The sequence below is a fragment of the Panulirus ornatus genome, chromosome 3 (genome assembly GCF_036320965.1).
Source record: "Panulirus ornatus isolate Po-2019 chromosome 3, ASM3632096v1, whole genome shotgun sequence".
Lineage (NCBI taxonomy): Eukaryota > Metazoa > Arthropoda > Malacostraca > Decapoda > Palinuridae > Panulirus > Panulirus ornatus.
The window spans coordinates 6,569,713-6,597,051 of record NC_092226.1 but is presented as its reverse complement, the minus strand read 5'-3'; the positions used below and the strand labels follow the sequence as shown (position 1 = coordinate 6,597,051).

At 40.7% G+C, this 27,339-nt stretch overlaps 2 protein-coding genes across 4 annotated transcripts in view; both read left to right on the top strand.

The window, feature by feature from the left end:
- Window positions 1–2,781, top strand: part of LOC139760282 (probable cytochrome P450 301a1, mitochondrial) — a 48,887-nt gene extending 46,106 nt beyond the window's left edge. Inside the window, exon 11 of the mRNA XM_071683246.1 lies at window positions 1,711–2,781. Within this exon, the coding sequence (XP_071539347.1) occupies window positions 1,711–1,821 (111 nt within the window). The 3' untranslated portion in view covers window positions 1,822–2,781. The remainder of the gene's footprint in view (window positions 1–1,710) is intronic.
- Window positions 2,782–11,085: 8,304 nt separating this feature from the next.
- On the top strand, window positions 11,086–26,308 carry LOC139760239 (uncharacterized). 3 transcript variants are annotated; one of them, XM_071683179.1, is made up of 3 exons: window positions 11,136–11,228; window positions 20,967–21,078; window positions 21,599–26,308. In XM_071683179.1, the coding sequence occupies exon 3, from the start codon at window positions 22,103–22,105 to the stop codon at window positions 25,916–25,918; it is 3,816 nt and encodes a 1,271-aa protein (XP_071539280.1). In that variant the 5' UTR covers window positions 11,136–11,228; window positions 20,967–21,078; window positions 21,599–22,102; the 3' UTR covers window positions 25,919–26,308. The 3 variants fall into 3 exon arrangements, with proteins under 3 accessions (XP_071539262.1, XP_071539280.1, XP_071539272.1); XM_071683171.1 differs by having other exon boundaries at window positions 20,967–21,052; window positions 21,599–26,302; XM_071683161.1 differs by lacking the exon at window positions 20,967–21,078 and having other exon boundaries at window positions 11,086–11,228.
- The last annotated feature ends 1,031 nt before the right edge of the window (window positions 26,309–27,339 follow it).

The window sequence follows — 27,339 nt, the reverse complement described above, 5'->3', positions numbered from 1 at the left end:
GATCGGGGCCCGAACATGCAGGAGGGTGAAAGACTCGCACGGGATGGCGTAAATTGGAACGATGTGGTATACAAGGATCGATGTGCTGTCAATGGACTGAGCGAGGGCATGTGAAGCGTCCGAGATAAACCATGGAAAGATCTGTGGGGCCTGGTTGTGGACAGGGAGCTGTGGTTTCGGTGCATTACACAAGGCAGCAAGTGGATGGATGTGAGCGGGTGCGGCCTTCCTACGCCTGCTCCTGGTAATACCTCATTAACACAGGAAGCGCCGATCAAGTATGACTAAAAAAATAAATGTTAGGATGATACCGTTGGAAAAATGCGTGTTTTTTTTTTTTCTTTTTACGGCAAACGCACTTGATTTACGCCAGACTGAATTAATAGTAACAACTATGCTAAGGTGTACTCAAACTAGGATGGTGACCGTGATAAGGACGTTAAGACGTGATGTGCCGCAAGGATCGCTTTTGTAGCCGTGTCTCTTTCTCATACAGATTCATGATGCTGGTAATTGGGCTGCACTGTAAGACTGTAAGACACTGAAGTTACCAGATGATACTAATTGTGAAGTATACCTACAGTTGAAAGGGATTTAGACAAACCGATGGACTGGGATTAACAGTTAGGCATATGAATTTCAACACCGGCCATTGCAGTTTTACATGTATGTAGTAAAACCGGATAAGAAAGCTGCAGTACGAATTCTTTCGAGCTACGTAAGGTAAATAAAGAAAGCGACTTGGATGTAATCATTTCTAATGACCGAAAGCTAAGTAAGCAATTGTACACTTTTTTTTTATGGTAACATAGACTGGAAAATGGAATTTAGTCGCCAGGAAGCAGGGCTTAGGAAGGCGAGAGGCTCTGAAATTTACATTGAAGGTACAGGCATGGGTACCTCTAGCCTTACAGGAGGAATAATGAAAAACGATTAAATTTGTGTTTAACAAAAGATGAAAAGCATAAGAGCCTCGAGATGTGCAGGTACTTAGTATATAGACGGTACTCCAGCCTGTCAGAATTTGCAGTGTATGAAAGAGCATGGACTGTGCACATCAGGATAAGGGGAAGAGGATCGAAGTAACTTTGAAACAGCTTGTGGACAAAACTTTTCCATAAACTCGTCAGTTGTTAATCAAAGTGCATCGAATCAGGCAAAGGGGGTTCCACAGGGAAGTTTTGTAGAGAATGATGTAAGAATATGTGAGTAACTGAATAACAAGATCAAATGTGTTTTCACAGTGGGAGACACTACAGCCCCAACACCAGTGAGATGGAATGGGGAGGAGGTTTTAGAAGACACTGAGATATCCAGGAAAAGACATTAACAGAATACACAATGCTTTTATGACGTGGAAACAGATTCTCCTTATGTTCTTTTTAAATAGTGTAAACGTTTAACACTATATATATATATATATATATATATATATATATATATATATATATATATATATATATATATATATATGTACGAATAAAGTGCACATGAACGCGCATCTTCACAGAACATACAAACCTCCAACAGCCACGATCGAACCCGGGACCCTTATGCCACAGGCGGAAATGATACCGCTAGGCTAGCGGTAGCATTTCCGCCTGTGGCACAAGGGTCCCGGGTTCGATCCTGGCTGTTGGAGGTTTGTATGATATATATATATATATATATATATATATATATATATATATATATCTTGATATTCCTCAGGTAATGCATCGCTTCACTATACACTACAAGTATGAGGATATGCAAGCCGAGCTTTGTTTGTTGTATAGGCCCTCCTTGCCCCTGAAGTTTAACTTCTCTGAACGGAAATAAGAAAGAAAATCTTTCTCCTGTGTATTCCTTAGTGCAGTTATATGACATCAAGATTCTAAGTATTCCTATGCACATTTATACATCATGGAGATTCTATGTATTCCTTAGTACATTTGTACAGCTTTAAGATTCTATGTATTCCTTAGTACATTTGTACAGCATTAAGATTCTATGTATTCCTTAGTACATTTGTACAGCATTAAGATTCTATGTAGCCCTTAGTACATACGTACAGCATTAAGAATCTATGTATTCCTTAGTACATCTGTACAGCATTAAGATTCTATGTATTCCTTAGTACATTTGTACAGCATTAAGATTCTATGTAGTCCTTAGTACATATGTACATCATCAAGACTGTATGTATTCCTTAGTACATCTGTACGGCATCAAGATTCTATGTATTCCTTAGTACATTTGTACAGCATCAAGATTCTATGTATTCCTTGGTACATTTGTACAGCATCAAGATTCTTTGTATTTCTTAGTACATCCGTACAGCATCAAGATTCTATGTATTCCTTAGTACATCTGTACAGCATCAAGATTCTATGTATTCCTTAGTACATCTGTACAGCATCAAGATTCTATGTATTCCTTAGTACATTTAAATAGCATGAAGATTCTATGTATTCTTAGTACATTTGAATAGCATGAAGATTCTATGTATTCTTAGTACATTTGAATTGCAAGAAGATTCTATGTATTCTTAGTACATTTGAATAGCATCAAGATTCTATGTATTCCTTAGTACATTTAAACAGCATGAAGATTCTATGTATTCCTTAGTACATTTAAATAGCATGAAGATTCTATGTATTCCTAAGTAGATTTATATGACACCAAGATTCTATGTATTCCTTAGTGGATTTGTATGGCACCAAGATTCTATGTATACCTTCGGGGATTTGTATGGCACCAAGATTCTATATATTCCTTAGTACATTCATACATCATGAATATTCTGTGTATTTCTTTGTAAATTTATGCGTCATTAAGAGTGTATACATATATATATATATATATATATATATATATATATATATATATATATATATATATATATATATATATATATAATATATATATATATATATATATATATATATATATATATATATATATATATATATATATGTATATATATATATATATATATATATATATATATATATATATATATATATATATATATATATATATTTCTTGGTACATTTATATGGCATCATGATTCTATTTTCCTTACTGCATTCATGAAGATTATATTCATATCCCTTTGTACATTCATGGAGCATTAAGATTCTATGTATTCCTCAGTACAATTATAGAGCAGTAAGATTCTGTGTATACCTACGTATACCTCCATTAAGATTCTATATACTCCTCAGTATATATATATATATATATATATATATATATATATATATATATATATATATATATATATATATATATATATATATATATATGTACGTGTACGTGTAGGAAGAGAGGAAAGTGATCGGTTCTCAGTGAATGTAGGTTTGCGGCAGGGGTGTGTGATGTCTCCATGGTTGTTTAATTTGTTTATGGATGGGGTTGTTAGGGAGGTGAATGCAAGAGTTTTGGAAAGAGAGGCAAGTATGAAGTCTGTTGTGGATGAGAGAGCTTGGGAAGTGAGTCAGTTGTTCGCTGATGATACAGCGCTGGTGGCTGATTCATGTGAGAAACTGCAGAAGCTGGTGACTGAGTTTGGTAAAGTGTGTGAAAGAAGAAAGTTAAGAGTAAATGTGAATAAGAGCAAGGTTATTAGGTACAGTAGGGTTGAGGGTCAAGTCAATTGGGAGGTTAGTTTGAATGGAGAAAAACTGTAGGAAGTGAAGTGTTTTAGATATCTGGGAGTGGATCTGGCTGCGGATGGAACCATGGAAGCGGAAGTGAATCATAGGGTGGGGGAGGGGGCGAAAATCTTGGGAGCCTTGAAGAATGTGTGGAAGTCGAGAACATTATCTCGGAAAGCAAAAATGGGTATATTTGAAGGAATAGTGGTTCCAACAATGTTGTATGGTTGCGAGGCGTGGGCTATGGATAGAGTTGTGCGCAGGAGGGTGGATGTGCTGGAAATGAGATGTTTGAGGACAATGTGTGGTGTGAGGTGGTTTGATCGAGTAAGTAATGTAAGGGTAAGAGAGATGTGTGGAAATAAAAAGAGCGTGGTTGAGAGAGCAGAAGAGGGTGTTTTGAAATGGTTTGGGCACATGGAGAGAATGAGTGAGGAAAGATTGACTAAGAGGATATATGTGTCGGAGGTGGAGGGAAAGAGAAGTGGGAGACCAAATTGGAGGTGGAAAGATGGAGTGAAAAAGATTTTGTGTGATGGGGGCCTGAACATGCAGGAGGGTGAAAGGAGGGCAAGGAATAGAGTGAATTGAATCGATGTGGTATACCGGGGTTGACGTGCTGTCAGTGGATTGAATCACGGCATGTGAAGCGTCTGGGGTAAACCTTGGAAAGTTGTTTGGGGCCTGGGTGTGGAAAGGGAGCTGTGGTTTCGGGCATTATTGCGTGGCAGCTAGAGACTGAGTGTGAACGAATGGGGCCTTTGTTGTCTTTTCCTAGTGCTACCTCGCTCACATGAGGGGGGGGAGGGGGATGGTATTCCATGTGTGGCGAGGTGGCGATGGGAGTGAATGGGTGCAGACAGTGTGAACTGTGTGCATGGGTATATATGTATGTGTCTGTGTATGTATATATATGTGTACATTGAGATGTATAGGTATGTATATTTGCGTGTGTGGACGTGTGTGTGTGTATACATTATGTATGGGGGTGGGTTGGGCCATTTCTTTCGTCTGTTTCCTTGCGCTACCTCGCAAACGCGGGAGACAGCGACAAAGCAAAATAAATATAAATAAATAAAATATATATATATATATATATATATATATATATATATATATATACATATATATATATATATATATATATATATATTTATTATTATTTTGCTTTGTCGCTGTCTCCCGCGTTTGCGTGTTAGCGCAAGGAAACAGACGAAAATGGCCTAACCCACCCCCACACTCATGTATATACATACACGTCCACACACGCAAATATACATACCCATACATCTCAATGTACACATATATATACATACACAGACACATACATATATACACATGCACACAATTCATGTATTTCCTTAGCATATCTATACAGTACTAAGATTCTATGTTTTTTTTTTTTTTTTTTGCTTTGTCGCTGTCTCCCGCGTTTGCGAGATAACGCAAGGAAACAGACGAAAGAAATTGCCCAACCCACCCCCATACACATGTATATACATACGTCCACACACGCAAATATACATACCTACACAGCTTTCCATGGTTTACCCCAGACGCCTCACATGCCCTGATTCAATCCACCGACAGATTCTATGTATTTCCTTATATTTATGCAGCATTAGGATTCTGTGCATTTCTTACGACATTTAGAGTATACACATTAAGTATACATGGCTCTGATGTATCATACATACGCTGATGCCCCGCAATAGATAACATTAACTCGTTGCAAGTACATAAATGGTACTCACATGAGTACATTTTCAAATTCAGTAAGAATACACCGAAGGCTCTCAAGAATATTATAGTACATTATTGAAGAGCTGTTTGACAGCCCCTGAGAGCACGCAGGCATGGTCCTCAATAGTTCACTGATGGCTCAAAAGAGTAAAATGTTTGTAACATGAATCTTACTTCACTAGAGTGTTTAGTAAAATGTCATTATACCACCCACTAAATACAAAGACTTAGCACCTAAGCTTTTAAGCATGGAAGATGAAAACAACCATTAATGGTAAGCTCTTGCATGAGATTTTTACAAAATGATATATTCTTACGTTCACCTCTGTGAAGAAGGGGAAAGATTCCACTACGAACCTCACTAAGCTGGTCCGCAGCTCCACTGCCTCCTCCCTTATTTTGAGTGACTTCCACGTTCATCCACTTTCATGCATAGTGAGGCAACTTTACATACATGTTCATCAGTGCTTGAGCATCACATTAAAAAAAAAAAAAAGTTGTTCACTCGTGATCTACAACATTAGTTGACTCAAAGACAAGCTTTATCAAATGGAGATTTATACACCTCCGTGGTTTAGCGGTTAGCGTTCCTGACGCATTCACGGGCGGCCCAGGGTCGAGCGCAATGGTGAATTATGGCAGTCGGTTTACAATCAATCTAGCTGTTCGTTCACCCCTATAGGTTAGGTTAGTCAATATAATGAGTACCTAGCTCAGGCTAGGATTTACACACACACACACACACACACACACACACACACACATATATATATATATATATATATATATATATATATATATATATATATATATATATATATATTTTTTTTTTTTTTTTTCTTTTTTTTGCTTTGTCGCTGTCTCCCGCGTTTGCGAGGTAGCGCAAGGATACAGACGAAAGAAATGGCCCAACCCACCCCCATACACATGTATATACATACGTCCACACACGCAAATATACATACCTACACAGCTTTCCATGGTTCACCCCAGACGCTGATTCAATCCACTGACAGCACGTCAACCCGGTATACTACATCGATCCAGTTCACTCTATTCCTTGCCCTCCTTTCACCCTCCTGCATGTTCAGGCACCGATCACACAAAATCTTTTTCACTCCATCTTTCCACCTCCAATTTGGTCTCCCACTTCTCCTCGTTCCCTCCACCTCCGACACATATATCCTCTTGGTCAATCTTTCCTCACTCATTCTCTCCATGTGCCCACACCATTTCAAAACACCCTCTTCTGCTCTCTCAACCACGCTCTTTTTATTTCCACACATCTCTCTTACCCTTACGTTACTTACTTGATCAAACCACCTCACACCACACATTGTCCTCAAACATCTCATTTCCAGCACATCCATCCTCCTGCGCACAACTCTATCCATAGCCCACGCCTCGCAACCATACAACATTGTTGGAACCACTATTCCTTCAAACATACCCATTTGTATATATATATATATATATATATATATATATATATATATATATATATATATATATACATATATATATATATTCCTATGAAAGTGCACTTGGGAACTTATCGTGTTTCATTTTCCCCGTGGACTCAGAAATATACTTGATCACACGCAAAATTGTGATCCTTTCTAATATATATATATATATATATATATATATATATATATATATATATATATATATATATATTCCAACGTAAATGAATGTGGAGGTAAATAAGATGGTGGAGTTTATGTGTGTCTATATGATATGCAGTCGACAGACGGCAATGGTTCACAGCAGGAGTGTTGGAGCAACAACGGCATTCGTCGCGGCCCGGCAGTTCGTATGTCATTTTGAAATTCAAATCTAATTATCATACCATACATGCATACCTGACTGCTATAACTGCACGAATATAACGCGTCTCAATAACACCAAAATGAATTGTAATAATTGTAAGAGCGGCAACGTAGTTGCTAGGTTATTACAATGCACTTTGACATTTCTCAACGAACAGTACAAACGTAACTTCCAGTGATTTCCCTCAACCAGATGAGTGAGAGGAAAGAAAAATCGAATAATGAGAGGTAGGCACAAAGGTTAGAAAAACTTTTCACCCATTCTCTCGCTATAATCCTCTTTCTACGTAAGAGCCAACATCGAGGCGAAAACGTTTCAGACAAAAACTACCAAGCGGTGCCACATCATCACTGCTATTCTCTATTAGTGCTGAAAAGAAGTTATATGGAAAAGCTTGGAGGCCTTTCACTTTAAATACATTAATCATTACATTCATTCTAACATGAAACAAAATTAATTATTCTGGATGGGGGGAAAAAATTAAAGTGGTTAACGTGCAGAGTGCAAGTGGTGGCAACATCGCGCCCAGTATGGAGAGGTCGAGTTGGATAAGATTTGTTTTCTGGGAAATCCTTCGTGCTCCGCGTTATCTCACGACACCAGTCATTTGTTACATAGCAAATAACATAAGAATATTGGATATCATAGAGGATCTACTATCCCATACGAGTAAGATCCTATGTACGCCCATTCATTAATTATTAAATATTAATCAAAACTTTAAGAAAACTATATTTACATGGTCTAATGAGGCATAGAGTGGAGTGTTGTTTTGACAAGACTGAAGGGACTCGCCACTGACGTCACACTGACTGGGTGGCAGGTGACAGCCTGTGACCACACAGGGGCTAGCCTGAAAATAAGAGTTTGGTGGCCCAACCTACGCTTGCACCTGCAGTATTAATACCTGACACCCACACTCGATGTCCGGCGGTGGCAACTCAAAAGCTGTCGCTGCAATCATAGATAACCCGACTATTTCCAACAGAGGCACTGCTCTTATGGACTTTATCCTCAAGTCCAACAGCTTGGAGGGAGGTCAGAAGTTTGCACCATTCGGCTTCGACGTCTTTCATTCCCTTTGAAAGTAGCTACCCTTCCTGGCCTCGCCGCAACGACCCTAAGTACCCGGGTATCACCGCAGGAAGGGAGAGGAAGCCTGGCTCTCGTAGGATAACAAGCCCAACCTCCTAGGCCCAGTGCTTAGGTCCCTCACCACAGGCGGGCCGCCCTAGAACATAGGGCCCGCACCTCCTGAGTTGTAGGGAGATTTAATCTCAAACCACAACAACGCAGGAAGGCAGTCGACTCACCAATAGACTAAGTGTACCACCCCAGCGCCTGAAGTCGGTGATGTGACTCGAGCCGCCCTTTGAGAGTCTTCTCCGTCAGTAGATATCCCCAACGTGGCTCCTGACGTTTCATCTTCCTAGCAGGTTTTCACTGTGGTGCCTCATCTCCGACGTCCACCTTCGACAGGACTCCCGTGGGACATCGCCTCCCGACCGTCACGAGCAGGAGCATCTCCAACAACAATGGACCTACGGCCATGACCGCGGCACTCCTCCAACCCTACTAGCCTCTTGCAACCCGATTACAAACCAGCTTTCGAGTTTCCGTGCCCTCTTTCAGTTACACCACTCCAATAATCCAATCAGAACACTCGCTGAAGACACAATAATTACAGTGATAGTGCCACACACACACACACACATACACACACACACACACACACATATGGGTATGTTTGAAGGAATAGTGGTTCCAACAATGTTGTATGGTTGCGAGGCGTGGGCTATGGATAGAGTTGTGCGCAGGAGGATGGATGTGCTGGAAATGAGATGTTTGAGGACAATGTGTGGTGTGAGGTAGTTTGATCGAGTGAGTAACGTAAGGGTAAGAGAGATGTGTGGAAATAAAAAGAGCGTGGTTGAGAGAGCAGAAGAGGGTGTTTTGAAGTGGTTTGGGCACATGGAGAGGATGAGTGAGGAAAGATTGACCAAGAGGATATATGTGTCGGAGGTGGAGGGAACAAGGAGAAGAGGGAGACCAAATTGGAGGTGGAAAGATGGAGTGAAAAAGATTTTGTGTGATCGGGGCCTGAACATGCAGGAGGGTGAAAGGAGGGCAAGGAATAGAGTGAATTGGAGCGATGTGGTATACCGGGGTTGACGTGCTGTCAGTGGATTGAAGCAAGGCATGTGAAGCGTCTGGGGTAAACCATGGAAAGCTGTGTAGGTATGTATTTTTGCGTGTGTGGACGTATGTATATACATGTGTATGGGGGGGGGGGGGGCATTTCTTTCGTCTGTTTCCTTGCGCTACCTCGCAAACGCGGGAGACAGCGACCAAGTATAATAATAATAATAAATATATATATATATATATATCTTTTTCTTTTCTTTCAAACTATTCGCCATTTCCCGCATTAGCGAGGTAGCGTTAAGAACAGAGGACTGGGCCTTTGAGGGAATACCCTCACCTGGCCCAATTCTCTGTTCCTTCTTTTGGAAAATTAAAAAAAAAACGAGAGGGGAGGATTTCCAGCCCCCCGCTCCCTCCCCTTTTAGTCGCCTTCTACGACACGCAGGGAATACGTGGGAAGTATTCTTAATCCCCTATCCCCAGGGATAATATATATATATATATATATATATATATATATATATATATATATATATATATAGAGAGAGAGAGAGAGAGAGAGAGAGAGAGAGACAGACAGACAGATTTTTGCTTTGGCTTTGTTGTCATGAACTTAGTCACCCTTTTCTGTAATTAATGTACCAATTAACTGGGTAACATCTGGCTTGCTTTTGATATAACTGTAAAACTCCTTAAAGATTCTTTTGCCATTTTCATCAATATACGTTTAACATTGACGTTTACTCTGTCGTATAACTTTACGCAAACATACATAACTTACTCTATCATGTTGCTTAAAGGTCTCTGAGCTTCATATGAGTTACTTTCTTAAAGGTAGTATTTCTATTTGATTGTTCCACCACCTTGCTTCGTTATAGAAACAAGACAGTATACTACACACTGACACATATGTTCTCTCTACTGCTGTGAAGGTTTTATTGAGTTTTTTCCCAAGCTACGTTCATGTCATTTACATTGACCATATCTTCCCAGGTTTGTCTGTCAAGAGCAATGCAAAGATCATCAAAAATTGCATGTTTAAAGTTGAGTATATATATATGTGTGTGTGTGTGTGTGTGTGTGTGTGTGTGTGTGTCAGAGGTGGAGGGAACGAGCAGTGGGAGACCAAATTGGAGGTGGAAAGATGGAGTGAAAAAGATTTTGAGCGATCGGGGCCTGAACATGCAGGAGGGTGAAAGGCATGCAAGGAATATAGGGAATTGGAACGATGTGGTATACCGGGGTCGATGTGCTGTCAATGGATTGAACCAGGTATGTGAAGCGTCTGGGGTAAACCATGGAAAGTTTTGTGCGTCCTGGATGTGGAAAGGGAGCTGTGGTTTCGGTGCATTATACATGACAGCTAGAGACTGAGTGCGAACGAATGTGGCCTTTGTTGTCTTTTCCTAGCGCTATTCGCGCGCATGCGGGGGGGGGGGGGAGGGGGTTGCCATTATAAACAAGTTCAACTGTCATTTTCTTACAAAGTTATCTTTTTTAATTTCCACAAAAAAAAAAAGAAATGAACTTGACATTCTAAACGGCTACAACCTCTCCCAGTACACAAGTGGGTGAGAGATTCACTCTTAGTTGATAATGATCTTAGTCGTTGTACAGATGGACAAGACGATGCGAGCAAAAAATTAGTCACTTATGGCAACTTTTCGTTTCGTCATGCGCTCTTTTTAACTCTTTGACCTTCACTGAAACGTTCTGGGCGGGGGAGAGCAAATCGTTTTGTTGCACACTCTGCAACCACGTACCCATTGAGAGGACCGGTTGCAATAGCAAACACTCATTCAGAAGGTGAACATCATCTAGTAAGGTCGTGATCATCGACTCTACCTACGCTCTCGTGAATCTACAGTAAGTACACATTACGTCTACTGAAGTGTTACCGAAACTCCACATAAACGTTTGGTATAATTCGAAACATAGTAGTTTAGTTCTCGCATATAATGGTGAGTCGACCAATGCCTATTCTAGTTTTGTTAAGAATATATCGAGTTCATGAGTTTTTATTTTATCGTGTTTGTGCAGAAGGGGGAGTTCTAACTTGATTCTCATAAATATCGTCTGATAACCTGAAAGCAGGAAAAACTTGGTTCGATATTAGTTAAGAGAAGAAATGGGTGGATTTTTTTTTAACCCCTACCCCAACCTAACCTAACCTAACCTACGGTTAAATGAAAATGGGAAAGGGGGAAATGAAGTAGATTGGACATTGGTCTTACCTGAATTACCCATGGTGAAGTTTATATACTGGACATGGTTTAAAGAAGCGTTTGAGTGATGTTACAGAGACTTTGTGAATATGATCCATCGCAGTGAATGCTAAAGTATTAATAATGATAATCACGTATTACAGCGTGCCACTTCTACTCACAGCCCTCTTTATTTTCGTTACGAAAACTTTAAATTATGCTGGCAGATGTTTGTTATACACAACACTGCCCTTCATCTTCACTGTTGCCTTTGATATGTGTCTGTTGGGAGTTGCTCTTTCAGGCTTGTCCTTAGTGCAAAAATACCCGAACGTGTTGCCTTACGCGCATTTGCTCAGGTCTGCCAACCCCAGAGGGATGTTCCTATACTGGCGCAAGATGCTACATCCCTATTGGGTTTTGTCATGATGTGTGTTACCAAGGTGGCGTAGATCTTGGCGCCAAATCCAGAAGGTACAAATCTGGGCACCGTGTCAATTCCGTAAGGGATAAAGCAGAAGGTGCAGCTAATATAGATGCTATACAGGGGTGTGGTTTGTTGAACCTTGAAGGGTGAGCTATGTAGCTCGTTACGTCTCGCAGGATTAATAGGAAAATAAGATCTAGAGTGTTAGAAAAAGGTCGTGATGTTATGGTAACATTTTCCCTTCAGATCAATTGAGAGTGGGAGATACATTGGAGAGTCAAGCTGAAACGTTACTCAAGATTTCTGGAAAACACGAAACATTCAGATAAATTTGGTATATCGTGGGAAATAAGCCTTGCTCCACACGGCGGCCTTGGTAGTTGCCAGGTAGCACAGCGGGTAATGATTCGCGTCTTTCATATTCATGTATTTTTGTGTTGTTTTGCTTTTCCAAACTCAGATGTACTCATAGGTCTCACAATACGTAGATATTGATATGTAATTGATATATCCCTTGGTCCAAAGTTTTAAGAAAGTAATTCAAAGCCAACCTTATAAGAAAACTTAAAAGTAAGTGCAGTTTGTGATTCTTGACGATTTGTTTGATTTTAGTTATTTCCAGAAATATGTAAACAATCCAAATGAAAAATCTTTCTCTTAATCACAGTCTAAATGAAATAATGATAATTAACACACACACACACACACTTTACCAAGCACATCCTAAAAGATATCAAGATAAAACGTTATCAAATCCACGTACATTAGACATTACCTTATCAGAATCAAACGAACGTAGTTTGATACTACACTACGTTACACATCTGTTACAGTCATCGCCCCTATTTACCTATGAATGTTTTAGTTAACCATTCTATCATTCCGTTTTCTTTGAGAAATTGTATAGAAACAAAGATGGCCATGGCTAGAGCTCTTTCATGAATGGCCGTAAGAGGAAGATAATGCAAAGCTGTTGAGTTATCTGTTTTAATGGGCCTATGGGCTGATTATACACCCTTTTAATGTGTAAGGGTAAGGGCAGAACGTAACATGGGGGGCCGTCCGGGATTGCGAGCTGTGAAAACTGCTGACTGGGATCTTGAACTGTGAAGCCTGCTGTCTGGGACTCTGAACTGTGAAACCTGCTGTCAGGGAGCTGAATATGTGGAAGTCTGCTGTTCAGGATATGAATATGTGAACAAAGTCCAGGGAGCTGAAATTGTGAAACCAAGTAATTCAAGCTGGCCGAAGTGTTGTGGTTAGTATTTTACTTTGCTCTTGAAATATATGGAGAAGGTGAGAGAACACATGCAGAAATAGGAAGAATTTCTGTCCAATCAGAAAAACTATAGAACTTTCACAAAGCTTTCACTACCTCTACTCTTTACCAAACAGTTCTCCCTGACCCTCAATTCGCACATCACCCCGACCAAGATAACCTACATCTGCCACTCTATCATCAAACACATTCAGCAAACCTTTGAAATACTCACTCCATCTCCTTCTCACTTCCTCACTACCTGTTATTACTTCCTCCATTGCCCCTTCACCGATGTTCCCATTTGTTCTTTTGTCTTACGCACGTTATTTACCTCCTTCCAAAACATCTCTTTATTATCCCTAAAGTTTAATGATACTCTCTCACCCAACTCTCATTTGCCAACTTTGTCCTTTCTTCTTGACCTCCTGCAGCTTTCTTTTATACATCCCCCAGTCATTTGTACTCCTTTCTGTAGGTATCGTCCAAACGCCTCTCTTTTATCTTTCACCAACTTTACTTCTTCATCCCACCACTCACTACCCTTTCTAATCTACCCACCTCCCACCTTTCTCATGCCACATGCATCTTTTGCGCAAGCCATCACTGCTTCCCTAAGTACATCCCATTACTCACCCACTTCCCTCACGTCATTTGCTCTCACCTTTTGCCGTTCTACACTCAATATTTCCTGGTACTTTCTCACGCAGGTGTCCTTTGCAAGCTCACTTTCACCACTCTCTTCTCCCCAACACTCTCTCTTCTTTTTTGAAAACCTCTACAACACATCACCCTCGCTTCCACAAGATAGTGGTCAGAAATCCCTCCAGTTGCCCCTCTCAGCACATTAACATCCTACAGTCTCTCTTTTACTGTCTATCAATTTACATGTAATCCAGTAATGCCCTTTGACTATCTCTCCTACTCATATACGTATACTCATGTATATCTTTTCAAACCAGGTATTCCCAATCACCAGTCTTTTTTCTGCACACAAATCCACAAGCTCTTCATTTCCATTCACAAGTGCCACATTACCTACCTTCACATCTTAATCTCTCATCACTAATACCCGGTCTCGTGCACCAAAGTTGCTGACACACACACTCAACTGCTCCCAAAACATTTGCCTTTCATGATCTTTCTTATAAACAGGTGCATAGGCACCAATAATCACCCATCTCTCTCCATCCACTTTTAGTTTTACCCTCATCAATCTAGAATTTACTTTCTTACACTCTATCACATACTCCCACAACTCCTGCTTCAGGAATAGTGCTACTCCTTCCTTAGCTATTGTCCTCTCACCAACACCTGACCTAACTACCAAGACTTTTCCAGACTATTCTTCCCCTTCATCCTTGAGCTTCGTTTCACTCAGAGCCAGGACATCCAGGTTTCTTTATTCAAACATGCTACCCATCTCTCCTTTCTTCTCAACTTGGTTACATATTCAAACGTACTATCCATCTCTCCTTTCTTCTCATCTTGGTTACATCGATACACATTCAAACACCCAAATCTGAGCTTTCGAGGAGGATGAGCACTCCTAGCTTGGCTCCTTCTGCTTCCCCTTTTAGTTGCCGCCTACAACACGCAGGGAATACGTGGGAAGTATTCTCCCCTTTATATATATATATATATATATATATATATATATATATATATATATATATATATATATATATATATATATTTTTTTTTTTTTTTTTTTTTTTTTTTTTTTGCCGCTGTCTCCCGCGTTTGCGAGGTAGCGCAAGGAAACAGACGAAAGAAATGGCCCAACCCACCCCCATACACATGTATATACATACGTCCACACACGCAAATATACATACCTACACAGCTTTCCATGGTTTACCCCAGACGCTTCACATGCCTTGATTCAATCCACTGACAGCACGTCAACCCCGGTATACCACATCGCTCCAATTCACTCTATTCCTTGCCCTCCTTTCACCCTCCTGCATGTTCAGGCCCCGATCACACAAAATCTTTTTCACTCCATCTTTCCACCTCCAATTTGGTCTCCCTCTTCTCCTCGTTCCCTCCACCTCCGACACATATATCCTCTTGGTCAATCTTTCCTCACTCATTCTCTCCATGTGCCCAAACCATTTCAAAACACCCTCTTCTGCTCTCTCAACCACGCTCTTTTTATTTCCACACATCTCTCTTACCCTTACGTTACTTACTCGATCACACCACCTCACACCACACATTGTCCTCAAACATCTCATTTCCAGCACATCCATCCTCCTGCGCACAACTCTATCCATAGCCCACGCCTCGCAACCATACAACATTGTTGGAAACACTATTCCTTCAAACATACCCATTTTTGCTTTCCGAGATAATGTTCTCGACTTCCACACATTCTTCAAGGCTCCCAGAATTTTCGCCCCCTCCCCCACCCTATGATCCACTTCCGCTTCCATGGTTCCATCCGCTGCCAGATCCACTCCCAGATATCTAAAACACTTCACTTCCTCCAGTTTTTCTCCATTCAAACTCACCTCCCAATTGACTTGACCCTCAACCCTACTGTACCTAATAACCTTGCTCTTATTCACATTTACTCTTAACTTTCTTCTTTCACACACTTTACCAAACTCAGTCCCCAGCTTCTGCAGTTTCTCACATGAATCAGCCACCAGCGCTGTATCATCAGCGAACAACAACTGACTCACTTCCCAAAAAACGAGAGGGAAGGATTTCCAGCCCACCGGTTCCTCCCCTTTTAGTCGCCTTCTACGATATATATATATATATATATATATATATATATATATATATATATATATATATATATATATATATATATATTTTTTTTTTTTTTTTTTGCTTTGTCGCTGTCTCCCGCGTTTGCGAGGTAGCGCAAGGAAACAGACGAAAGAAATGGCCCAACCCCCCCCATACACATGTATATACATACGTCCACACACGCAAATATACATACCTACACAGCTTTCCATGGTTTACCCCAGACGCTTCACATGGCCTGCTTCAATCCACTGACAGCACGTCAACCCCGGTATACCACATCGCTCCAATTCACTCTATTCCTTGCCCTCCTTTCACCCTCCTGCATGCTCAGGCCCCGATCACACAAAATCTTTTTCACTCCATCTTTCCACCTACAATTTGGTCTCCCTCTTCTCCTTGTTCCCTCCACCTCTGACACATATATCCTCTTGGTCAATCTTTCCTCACTCATCCTCTCCATGTGCCCAAACCACTTCAAAACACCCTCTTCTGCTCTCTCAACCACGCTCTTTTTATTTCCACACATCTCTCTTACCCTTACGTTACTCACTCGATCAAACCACCTCACACCACACATTGTCCTCAAACATCTCATTTCCAGCACATCCATCCTCCTGCGCACAACTCTATCCATAGCCCACGCCTCGCAACCATACAACATTGTTGGAACCACTATTCCTTCAAACATACCCATTTTTGCTTTCCGAGATAATGTTCTCGACTTCCACACATTCTTCAAGGCCCCCAGGATTTTCGCCCCCTCCCCCACCCTATGATCCACTTCCGCTTCCATGGTTCCATCCGCTGCCAGATCCACTCCCAGATATCTAAAACACTTCACTTCCTCCAGTTTTTCTCCATTCAAACTCACCTCCCAATTGACTTGACCCTCAACCCTACTGTACCTAATAACCTTGCTCTTATTCACATTTACTCTTAACTTTCTTCTTCCACACACTTTTCCAAACTCAGTCACCAGCTTCTGCAGTTTCTCACATGAATCAGCCACCAGCGCTGTATCATCAGCGAACAACAACTGACTCACTTCCCAAGCTCTCTCATCCACAACAGACTTCATACTTGCCCCTCTTTCCAAAACTCTTGAATTTACCTCCCTAACAACCCCATCCATAAACAAATTAAACAACCATGGAGACATCACACACCCCTACCGCAAACCTACATTCACTGAGAACCAATCACTTTCCTCTCTTCCTACACGTACACATGCCTTACCTCCTCGATAAAAACTTTTCACTGCTTCTAACAACTTTCCTCCCACACCATATATTCTTAATACCTTCCACAGAGCATCTCTATCAACTCTATCATATGCCTTCTCCAGATCCATAAATGCTACATACAAATCCATTTGCTTTTCTAAGTATTTCTCACATACATTCTTCAAAGCAAACACCTGATCCACACATCCTCTACCACTTCTGAAACCACACTGCTCTTCCCCAATCTGATGCTCTGTACATGCCTTCACCCTCTCAATCAATACCCTCCCATATAATTTACCAGGAATACTCAACAAACTTATACCTCTGTAATTTGAGCACTCACTCTTATCCCCTTTGCCTTTGTACAATGGCACTATGCACGCATTCCGCCAATCCTCAGGCACCTCACCATGAGTCATACATACATTAAATAACCTTACCAACCAGTCAACAATACAGTCACCCCCTTTTTTAATAAATTCCACTGCAATACCATCCAAACCTGCTGCCTTGCCGGCTTTCATCTTCCGCAAAGCTTTCACTACCTCTTCTCTGTTTACCAAATCATTTTCCCTAACCCTCTCACTTTGCACACCACCTCGACCAAAACACCCTATATCTGCCACTCTATCATCAAACACATTCAACAAACCTTCAAAATACTCACTCCATCTCCTTCTCACATCACCACTACTTGTTATCACTTCCCCACTTGCGCCCTTCACCGAAGTTCCCATTTGCTCCCTTGTCTTACGCACTTTATTTACCTCCTTCCAGAACATCTTTTTATTCTCCCTAAAATTTAATGATACTCTTTCACCCCAACTCTCATTTGCCCTTTTTTTCACCTCTTGCACCTTTCTCTTGACCTCCTGTCTCTTTCTTTTATACATCTCCCACTCAATTGCATTTTTTCCCTGCAAAAATCGTCCAAATGCCTCTCTCTTCTCTTTCACTAATACTCTTACTTCTTCATCCCACCACTCACTACCCTTTCTAATCAACCCACCTCCCACTCTTCTCATGCCACAAGCATCTTTTGCGCAATCCATCACTGATTCCCTAAATACATCCCATTCCTCCCCCACTCCCCTTACTTCCATTGTTCTCACCTTTTTCCATTCTGTACTCAGTCTCTCCTGGTACTTCCTCACACAGGTCTCCTTCTCAAGCTCACTTACTCTCACCACCCTCTTCACCCCAATATTCACTCTTCTTTTCTGAAAACCCATACAAATCTTCATCTTAGCCTCCACAAGATAATGATCAGACATCCCCCCAGTTGCACCTCTCAGCACATTAACATCCAAAAGTCTCTCTTTCGCACATACTGTGATAGAGTGTAAGAAAGTAAATTCTCGATTAATATGGGTAAAACTGAAAGTTGATGGAGAGAGGTGGGTGATTATTGGTGCATATGCACCTGGGCATGAGAAGAAAGATCAAGAGAGGCAAGTGTTTTGGGAGCAGCTGAATGAGTGTGTTAGTGGTTTTGATGCACGAGACCGGGTCATAGTGATGGGTGATTTGAATGCAAAGGTGAGTAATGTGGCAGTTGAGGGAATAATTGGTATACATGGGGTGTTCAGTGTTGTAAATGGAAATGGTGAAGAGCTTGTAGATTTATGTGCTGAAAAAGGACTGATGATTGGGAATACCTGGTTTAAAAAGCGAGATATACATAAGTATACTTATGTAAGTAGGAGAGATGGCCAGAGAGCGTTATTGGATTTTATATATATATATATATATATATATATATATATATATATATATATATATATATATATATATATATATATTTATATATATATATATATATTTTCATATTTATTATACTTTGTCGCTGTCGCCCGCGTTAGCGAGGTAGCACAAGGAAACAGACGAAGGAATGGCCCAGCCCACCTACATACACATGTATATAAATATACGTCCACACACGCACATATACATACCTATACATCTCAACGTATATATATATATATATATATATATATATATATATATATATATATATATATACACACACATAGACATATACATTTACACACATGTACATAATTCATACTGTCCGCCCTTATTCATTCCCGTCGCCACCCCGCCATACATGAAATGAAAACCCCCCTTCCCCTGCATGTGCGCGATGTAGCGCTAGGAAAAGACAACAAAGGCCACATTCGTTCACATTCAGTCTCTAGTTGTCATGTATGATGCACCGAAACCACAGCTCCCTTTCTACATCCAGGACCCACAAAACTTTCCATGGTTTATCCCAGACGCTTCACATGCCCTGGTTCAATCCACTGACAGCACGTCGACCTCGGTATACCACATCGTTCCAATTCACTCTATTCCTTGCACGCCTTTCACCCTCCTGCATGTTCAGGCCCCGATCACTCAAAATCTTTTTCACTCCATCTTTCCACCTCCAATTTGGTCTCATACTTCTAGTTTCCTCCACTATTGACACATATATCCTCTTTGTCAATCTTTCCTCACTCATTCTCTCCATGTGACCAAACCATTTCAAAACACCCTCCTCTACTCTCTCAACCACACTCTTTTTATTACCACACATCTCTCTTACCCTTTCATTACTTACAAACCACCTCCCACCACATATTGTCCTCATTTCATTTCCAGCACATCCACCCTCCTCCGCACAACTCTATCTATAGCCCACGCCTCACAACCATATAACATTGTTGGAACCACTATTCCTTCAAACATACCCAATTTTGCCTTCAAAGATAACGTTCTCGACTTCCACACATTTTTCAATGCTCCCAGAACTTTCGTCCCCTCCCCCACCCTATGATTCACTTCCGCTTCCATCCTCCCAATTGACTTGTCCCTCAACCCTACTGTACCTAATTACCTTGCTCTTATTCAAATTTACTCTCAGCTTTCTTCTTTCACACACTTTACCAAACTCAGTTACCAGCTTCTGCAGTTTCTCACCCGAATCAGCCACCAGCGCTGTATCATCAGCGAACAACAACTGACTTCCCAAGCTCTCTCGTCCAAAATAGACTGCATACTTGCCCCTCTTTCCAAAACTCTTGCATTCACCTCCCTAACAACCCCATCCATAAACAAATTAAACAACCATGGAGACATCACGCACCCCTGCCGTAAACCAACATTCACAGAGAACCAATCACTTTTCTCTCTTCCTACACGGACACATGCATTACATCATAGATAAAAACTTTTCGCTGTATGTATATATGTATATATATTACCCTGGAGGTAGGGGAGAAAGGATACTTCCCACGCATTCCCCGCGTGTCGTAGAAGGCGGCTAAAGGGGGTGGGAGCAGGGGGCTAGAAACCCTCCCCTTCTTGTATTTTAACTTTGTAAAAGGGGAAACAGAAGGAGCCAGGTTCATAAAGACAAATGACAACCCATTTCTCATTGCCCATTTATGTTTTTATCCACAACAATCTGGAATTCATATACATTATTTCATATGCGCCCACAACTCCTGCTTCAGGAGAAGTGTTACTACTTCCGTAGCTTTCGTCCTCAAAACCCCTGATATTTCCACTCCATTCTTCCCCTTTACCCTTGAGCTTTGTTTTACACAAAGCCACAACATCCAGATTTCTTTCCTCAAACGTACTACCTTTCTTCTCATCTTAGTTACATTCACACACATTCAGACAGCCAAAATTGTGCCTTTCAGGGAGATGGTTCCTTCTTCAGTTCCATCTTTTCAGAAACTGAAATACAAGAAGGGGAGGGTTTCCAGCTCTGTGCCCCCGCCCCCTTCAGTCGCCTTTTACGACTCGCACGAAATACGGAGGTAAAATTCTCTCTCCCCTACCAAAGGTATATATTTATTTATTTTTTATTATACTTTGTCGCTGTCTCCCGCGTTAGCGAGGTAGAGCAAGGAAACAGACGAAAGAATGGTCCAACACACCCACATACACATGTATATACATACACGTCCAGACACGCACATATACATACCTATACATCTCAACGTATACATATATATACACACAGAGACATATACATATAAACACATGTACATAATTCGTACTGTCTGCCCTTATTCATTCCCGTCGCCTCCCAGCCACACATGAAATGAAAACCCCCTCCCCCTGCATGTGCGCGAGGTAGCGCTAGGAAAAGACAACAAAGGCCACATTTGTTCACACTCAGTCTCTAGCTGTCATGTATATATATAGCTGTCATATATATATATATATATATATATATATATATATATATATATATATATATATATATATATATATATATAAATAACCTTCAGTTTTCATAAGGATCAAAACTGAGGAAGTTTTACGATGTTTTTAATAATTGATTTCTATTCTTTTTCCAGTCTCTTAACATCGGTGCTAATTTGTGTCGAGAGAGTCAACACCACCATGAAATGACTGTACACCTGGTGTATAGGCCATCGTCAGTCTCCATGAACCGCTGACGTAACTGTATAAGGATCAACAACAAGCCAAGTTCATCGGCAGTGCCTTGTTCAAGCCAAGTTCATCGGCAGTGCCTTGTTCAAGCCAAGTTCATCGGCAGTGCCTTGTTCAAGCTAAGTTCATCGGCAGTGCCTTGTTCAAGCCAGGTTCATCGGCAGTGCCTTGTGCAAGCCAGGTTCATCGGCAGTGCCTTGTTCAAGCCAAGTTCATCGGCAGTGCCTTGTTCAAGACAGGTTCATCGGCAGTGCCTTGTGCAAGACAGGTTCATCAGCAGTGCCTTGTTTATGGGAAATATAGAACTGTTAGTCTTTCGACTGATAAAAGAATAGATTATTTGAATCAATCCTAGGCCTTAAACTATCAAGTTTCTGGGTTTGAGTAAGTAAAAGCCATACCATAAGATGTCGCACCCAGCCAGCGATGGGGTCCTCTCCATCCCAGCACTCGGTCGGCCTTTTCACCTTGGGGCGCTTTATGATTGTAGAAATGAGAAACTCATCTCCGGAATAACACTATGGGACAAAGAAACACTGGACCACAAACGTGTGCAGAAGTTCGAGACTGCTGACTTTGAGGTTATTGCCTCTGACTCTCTAGAAGACAAAGCCTCGGCTCTTGATGTAAATGCTAGCATGAAACTAAGTTTCCTTGGAGGTCTCTTACAAGTATCTGGGTCTGCCAAATATCTTGACAACAGAAGGTCATCCAACCATCAGGAGAGGGTTACTTTACAGTACAAGTGCACCACAAAGTCCGAGACGTTGACGATGCAGCAAATGGGAGAAGGTAAAATTCAACATCCTAATATATTTGATCATGGCACAGCCACGCATGTCGTCTCTGGTATTGAGTATGGAGGACAAGCTTTTTTCGTCTTTGAAAGAGATCACACCTCGAGCTCAAGCGACAAGAATATTGATGGATCTCTCCATCTTCTGGTAAAAGCAATACCAACATTCTCCATCGATGGTGAGGGTAAACTGAATTTATCTGAGGATGATAAGAAGAAAACAGAGAGCTTCAGTTGTAAATTCTATGGGGACTTTATGCCACGGGAAAACCCTTCTTCCTTCAGAGATGCAGTGCAGCTATACAGGGAAATACCAAGCCTCATAGGTGGCAGTGACACAAATTCTATACCGGTAAAAGTTGTCATGTATCCTCTTGCATTGCTGGATAGTAAAGCCAGCAAGATGGTCCGTGAAATAAGTGCGAATCTAATTAGTAATACAGAGAATATTTTCGAAGATCTCCATGAGGTTAATGTGAAATGTAATGATATGAGTAATTCCCAAGCTGTCAAGAAATTCGGTGTATTCCAGAAAGACATATCTACATTCAAACGACTGATTGCCACATATAAACTTGAGTTCCAAAGAAGACTGTCTACATTGCTTCCTGTCATCAGAGGTGGTGGTGCCGAGGAATCGGACCTAGCTGCTATTCTGAGAGATAAGGAGTCATCTCCGTACAGTCAGCAGGCATTACACCTTTGGATACAAAGTAAAGAGAAACAATTGAAGATTCTGACTAAGCTTGCCAGTGAACTCTCAGCCATCAAGTTTCTCTCTCAACCAGGTGACTTAGAATCAACACATCTAAGCTTGGAAAATGATTGCACTCTTTGTTTAGCAATTCTTATTCCGCAGACCTGCTCGCACCTAAAGAAAATGGCAAAATACATAGACAAAGAGGACATTATGAATGAAAGTTATGCAGAGGAACTGCAGCTCCTGGATCCTCTGATGTATAGGAACAATGGCGACCGGTCCATGACAGAGACAACCAGGCTGTTTAGGAAATTTTTCGAGTCCAATACAGATAGGAAAGGAACTGCATTTGTAGTTAGCGGAGACTTTTCAAGATCAGAGGAATTTCAAGCACAGATTCGATGTTACAAGCACGGACGTCTTGTTGTCCCTGATTATGCACTTCCCTCTGAGCCAGGAACCCCTTTAGCTGATGAAAAGGAAAGGACTCACGACAGCGTAACAATTCAGTGGACGAAACCAACATATGGTGTTTCAAGTGTCCGTCAGTATGAAATACTCTGCCAAAAGACCGGTGAAAACGAGAGCCCACTCAAAGTTAGGACTGATTCGGATTCTGTCAAATTCATCATTTCAAATCTCTGTGCTAACAGCAAGTACCAGGTGAGTGTGCGGGCCTGTTGTGAGGTCGGGCTGGGTCCCAGCAGTAACACTAGCTTAAATGTGTCGACTAAGCCAACCAGTCCTCCTGGTAAGCCGAAGGTGAGCCAGACCTCACCAACAACTGTGGCAATACAGTGGACAAAGCCAACGTGCATTGGTTCTAGGTGTAGTATACAAAAGTATATAATCAAACAACAGGGCAATGCTGGGAAGTGGACATCTGCAACGGAAACACATTCAGGAGATGAACTTTCTTGTACGATGAAAGTGCTTCCAAACTCCAAACACACATTCAGGATCATAGCTTATTGTGGCACGGCAGGATACAGTGTCGCAAGCGAACCCACTGACATCATTGTAAAAGCAGAACCCTCTGAAATCTTGAAGGAGAAGTTATGTGCAGAATCATCAATATTGGAAGTCGGGTGTCCAAATGTTTACAAGCCAGATCTGAAATTGATATACAGCAGAGATAATCATATGCTTCAAAAGTGTGAATTTGGAGTAAATAGAAATGTTGAGGAGAAGGTCATTATGGTCGTAGGGTCAACTGGCTCAGGTAAGACCACTCTCATCAACGGCATGATTAACTACATTTTTGGAGTTAAGTGGAAGGACTCTATCCGGTTCAAGTTAATATCTGAACCCACAGAGCAGAACCAGTCCAGGAGCCAAACTAAACTAATCACCTCCTACACCATCCATCATCGAGAGAATTTCACGGTTCCCTATACATTAACCATCATTGATACTCCAGGTTTTGGCGACACGTCTGGGGTGATGCGCGACAGAGAAATCACTGAACAGATACGCAGTTTCTTCTCTACTGGAGGTATGTGCGGTATTGACCACATTGATGCTGTTGGGTTCGTGGTTCAGTCCTCACTTCCTCGTCTCACGCCAACACAGACATATATTTTTGACCAGATCCTTTCTTTGTTTGGCAAAGACATTAAAGATAACATCCTCCTCTTGCTAACATTTGCCGATGGTCAGAATCCACAAGTACTCAGTGGAATACACGAGTCAGGTATGCCATACAAAAAATATATGAAGTTCAACAACTCCGCATTATTTGCTAAGAAAAGTTTGACTGATGGCAACAAAACTTTGGGGGATGACAGTGACTGTGACGAAGAAGAAAGTGTCTTTGATGAAATGTTCTGGAAGATGGGAGAAAAGAGTTACAAAGACCTCTTGCGTCAGCTGAATATGTTTGGAAGTAAAAGTCTCACACTAACGAAAGATGTTTTAAATGAAAGGCATCAACTGCAAGTTTACATCGCAGGAATACAAAGAGACATACAGGTTGGTCTCGTTACTCTGGAAAAACTACAGACGGAGGTGCAAGTTTTGAAAATTCATCAAGCTGACATTGACAAAAACAAAGCCTTTACGTATACCGTAGACGAGGAAATTACTGAAATGGTTACAATCCCAGCTGGTCAGTACATAACAAACTGTCTTCAGTGTAACCGCACCTGCCATGAAAACTGTGCAATTCGTGAAGATGAAAATAAGAGTGGTTGCTGGGCAATCAGAAATGATTATTGTTGCATATGCCCATCGAAGTGTCATTGGTCGGTGCACAAGAACTTCCCTAAAAAGTATGTTGTGAAGATAGTGACAGTAACCAAGACAGCAGATGACCTAAAGAAACGCTACCAGGAAGCCACAGAGAAGAAACTCTCAGCAGAAAATCTCATCATCAAAGTTCAAGACGAGTTTGAAGCGGTGCAACTAAAAGTGCTGGGGATGACAGAGGCGGTGAGAAAATCTCTGCAACGTCTGCAGGAAATAGCTCTCAAGCCAAATCCATTGTCAACACTGGAGTACATCGACCTCATGATCGACTCTGAACAGACACAAGCACGGCCAGGCTGGCAAGCAAGGGTCCAGCAACTTAGAAATGTTAGAAAGGAAACAGAATACATGCAAGACATTGCCAGGCAAGGATTTGATCCATTTATTGAATACAGAAAGAAAATTGGTATGGAGAAAAAATCAAAAAAGAACGGCTATTGGAGTCGGGCAGGAGAGTTCATTAAAAACATCTTTCAGTGAAAGATTTGGGGGCATAAATTTCATTAAGTTCATGATCTTGTGAAAGCGAAAGAACAAAATTCCATGTAATACGAACATTATTGGTCAATAAATGGTTACATTAAAAAATGAAACCAATATAAGACACTATACATTACATAGTACATGATTATATATATATATATATATATATATATATATATATATATATATATATATATATATATATATATATATATATATATATATATATATATATATATATATATTCTTTCTTTTTCTTTTAAACTATTCGCCATTTCCCGCGTTAGCGAGGTAGCATTAAGAACAGAGGACTGGGCCTTTGAGGGAATACCCTCACCTGGCCCAATTCTCTGTTCCTTCTTTTGGAAAAAAAAAAAAAAAAAAAAAGGCGACTAAAAGGGGAGGGAGCGGGGGCTGGAAATCCTCCCCTCTCGTTTTATATATATATATATATATATATATATATATATATATATATATATATATATATATATATATATATATATATATATATATATATATATATATATATATATATATATATATATATATATATATATATATATTATCCCTGGGGATAGGGGAGAAAGAATACTTCCCACGTATTCCCTGCGTGTCGTAGAAGGCGACTAAAAGGGGAGGGAGCGGGGGGCTGGAAATCCTTCCCTCTTGTTTTGTTTTTTTTTAATTTTCCAAAAGAAGGAACAGAGAAGGGGGCCAGGTGAGGATATTCCCTCAAAGGCCCAGTCCTCTGTTCTTAACGCTACCTTGCTAACGCGGGAAATGGCGAATAGTTTGAAAGAAAAAAAATATATATATATATATATATATATATATATATATATATATATATATATATATATATATATATATATATATATGGGAGCGGGGGGCTAGAAATCCTCCCCACTCGTTTTTTTTTTTAATTTTCCAGAAGAAGGAACAGAGAAAGGGGCCAGGTGAGGATATTCCCTCAAAGGCCCAGTCCTCTGTTCTTAACGCTACCTCACTATATATATATATATATATATATATATATATATATATATATATATATTTTTTTTTTTTTTTTTTTTTTTTTTTTTTTTTTTTTTTGTCGCTGTCTCCCGCGTTTGCGAGGTAGCGCAAGGAAACAGACGAAAGAAATGGCCCAACCCCCCCCCCCCCCATACACATGTACATACGTCCACACACGCAAATATACATACCTACACAGCTTTCCATGGTTTACCCCAGACGCTTCACATGCCTTGATTCAATCCACTGACAGCACGTCAACCCCTGTATACCACATCGCTCCAATTCACTCTATTCCTTGCCCTCCTTTCACCCTCCTGCATGTTCAGGCCCCGATCACACAAAATCTTTTTCACTCCATCTTTCCACCTCCAATTTGGTCTCCCTCTTCTCCTCGTTCC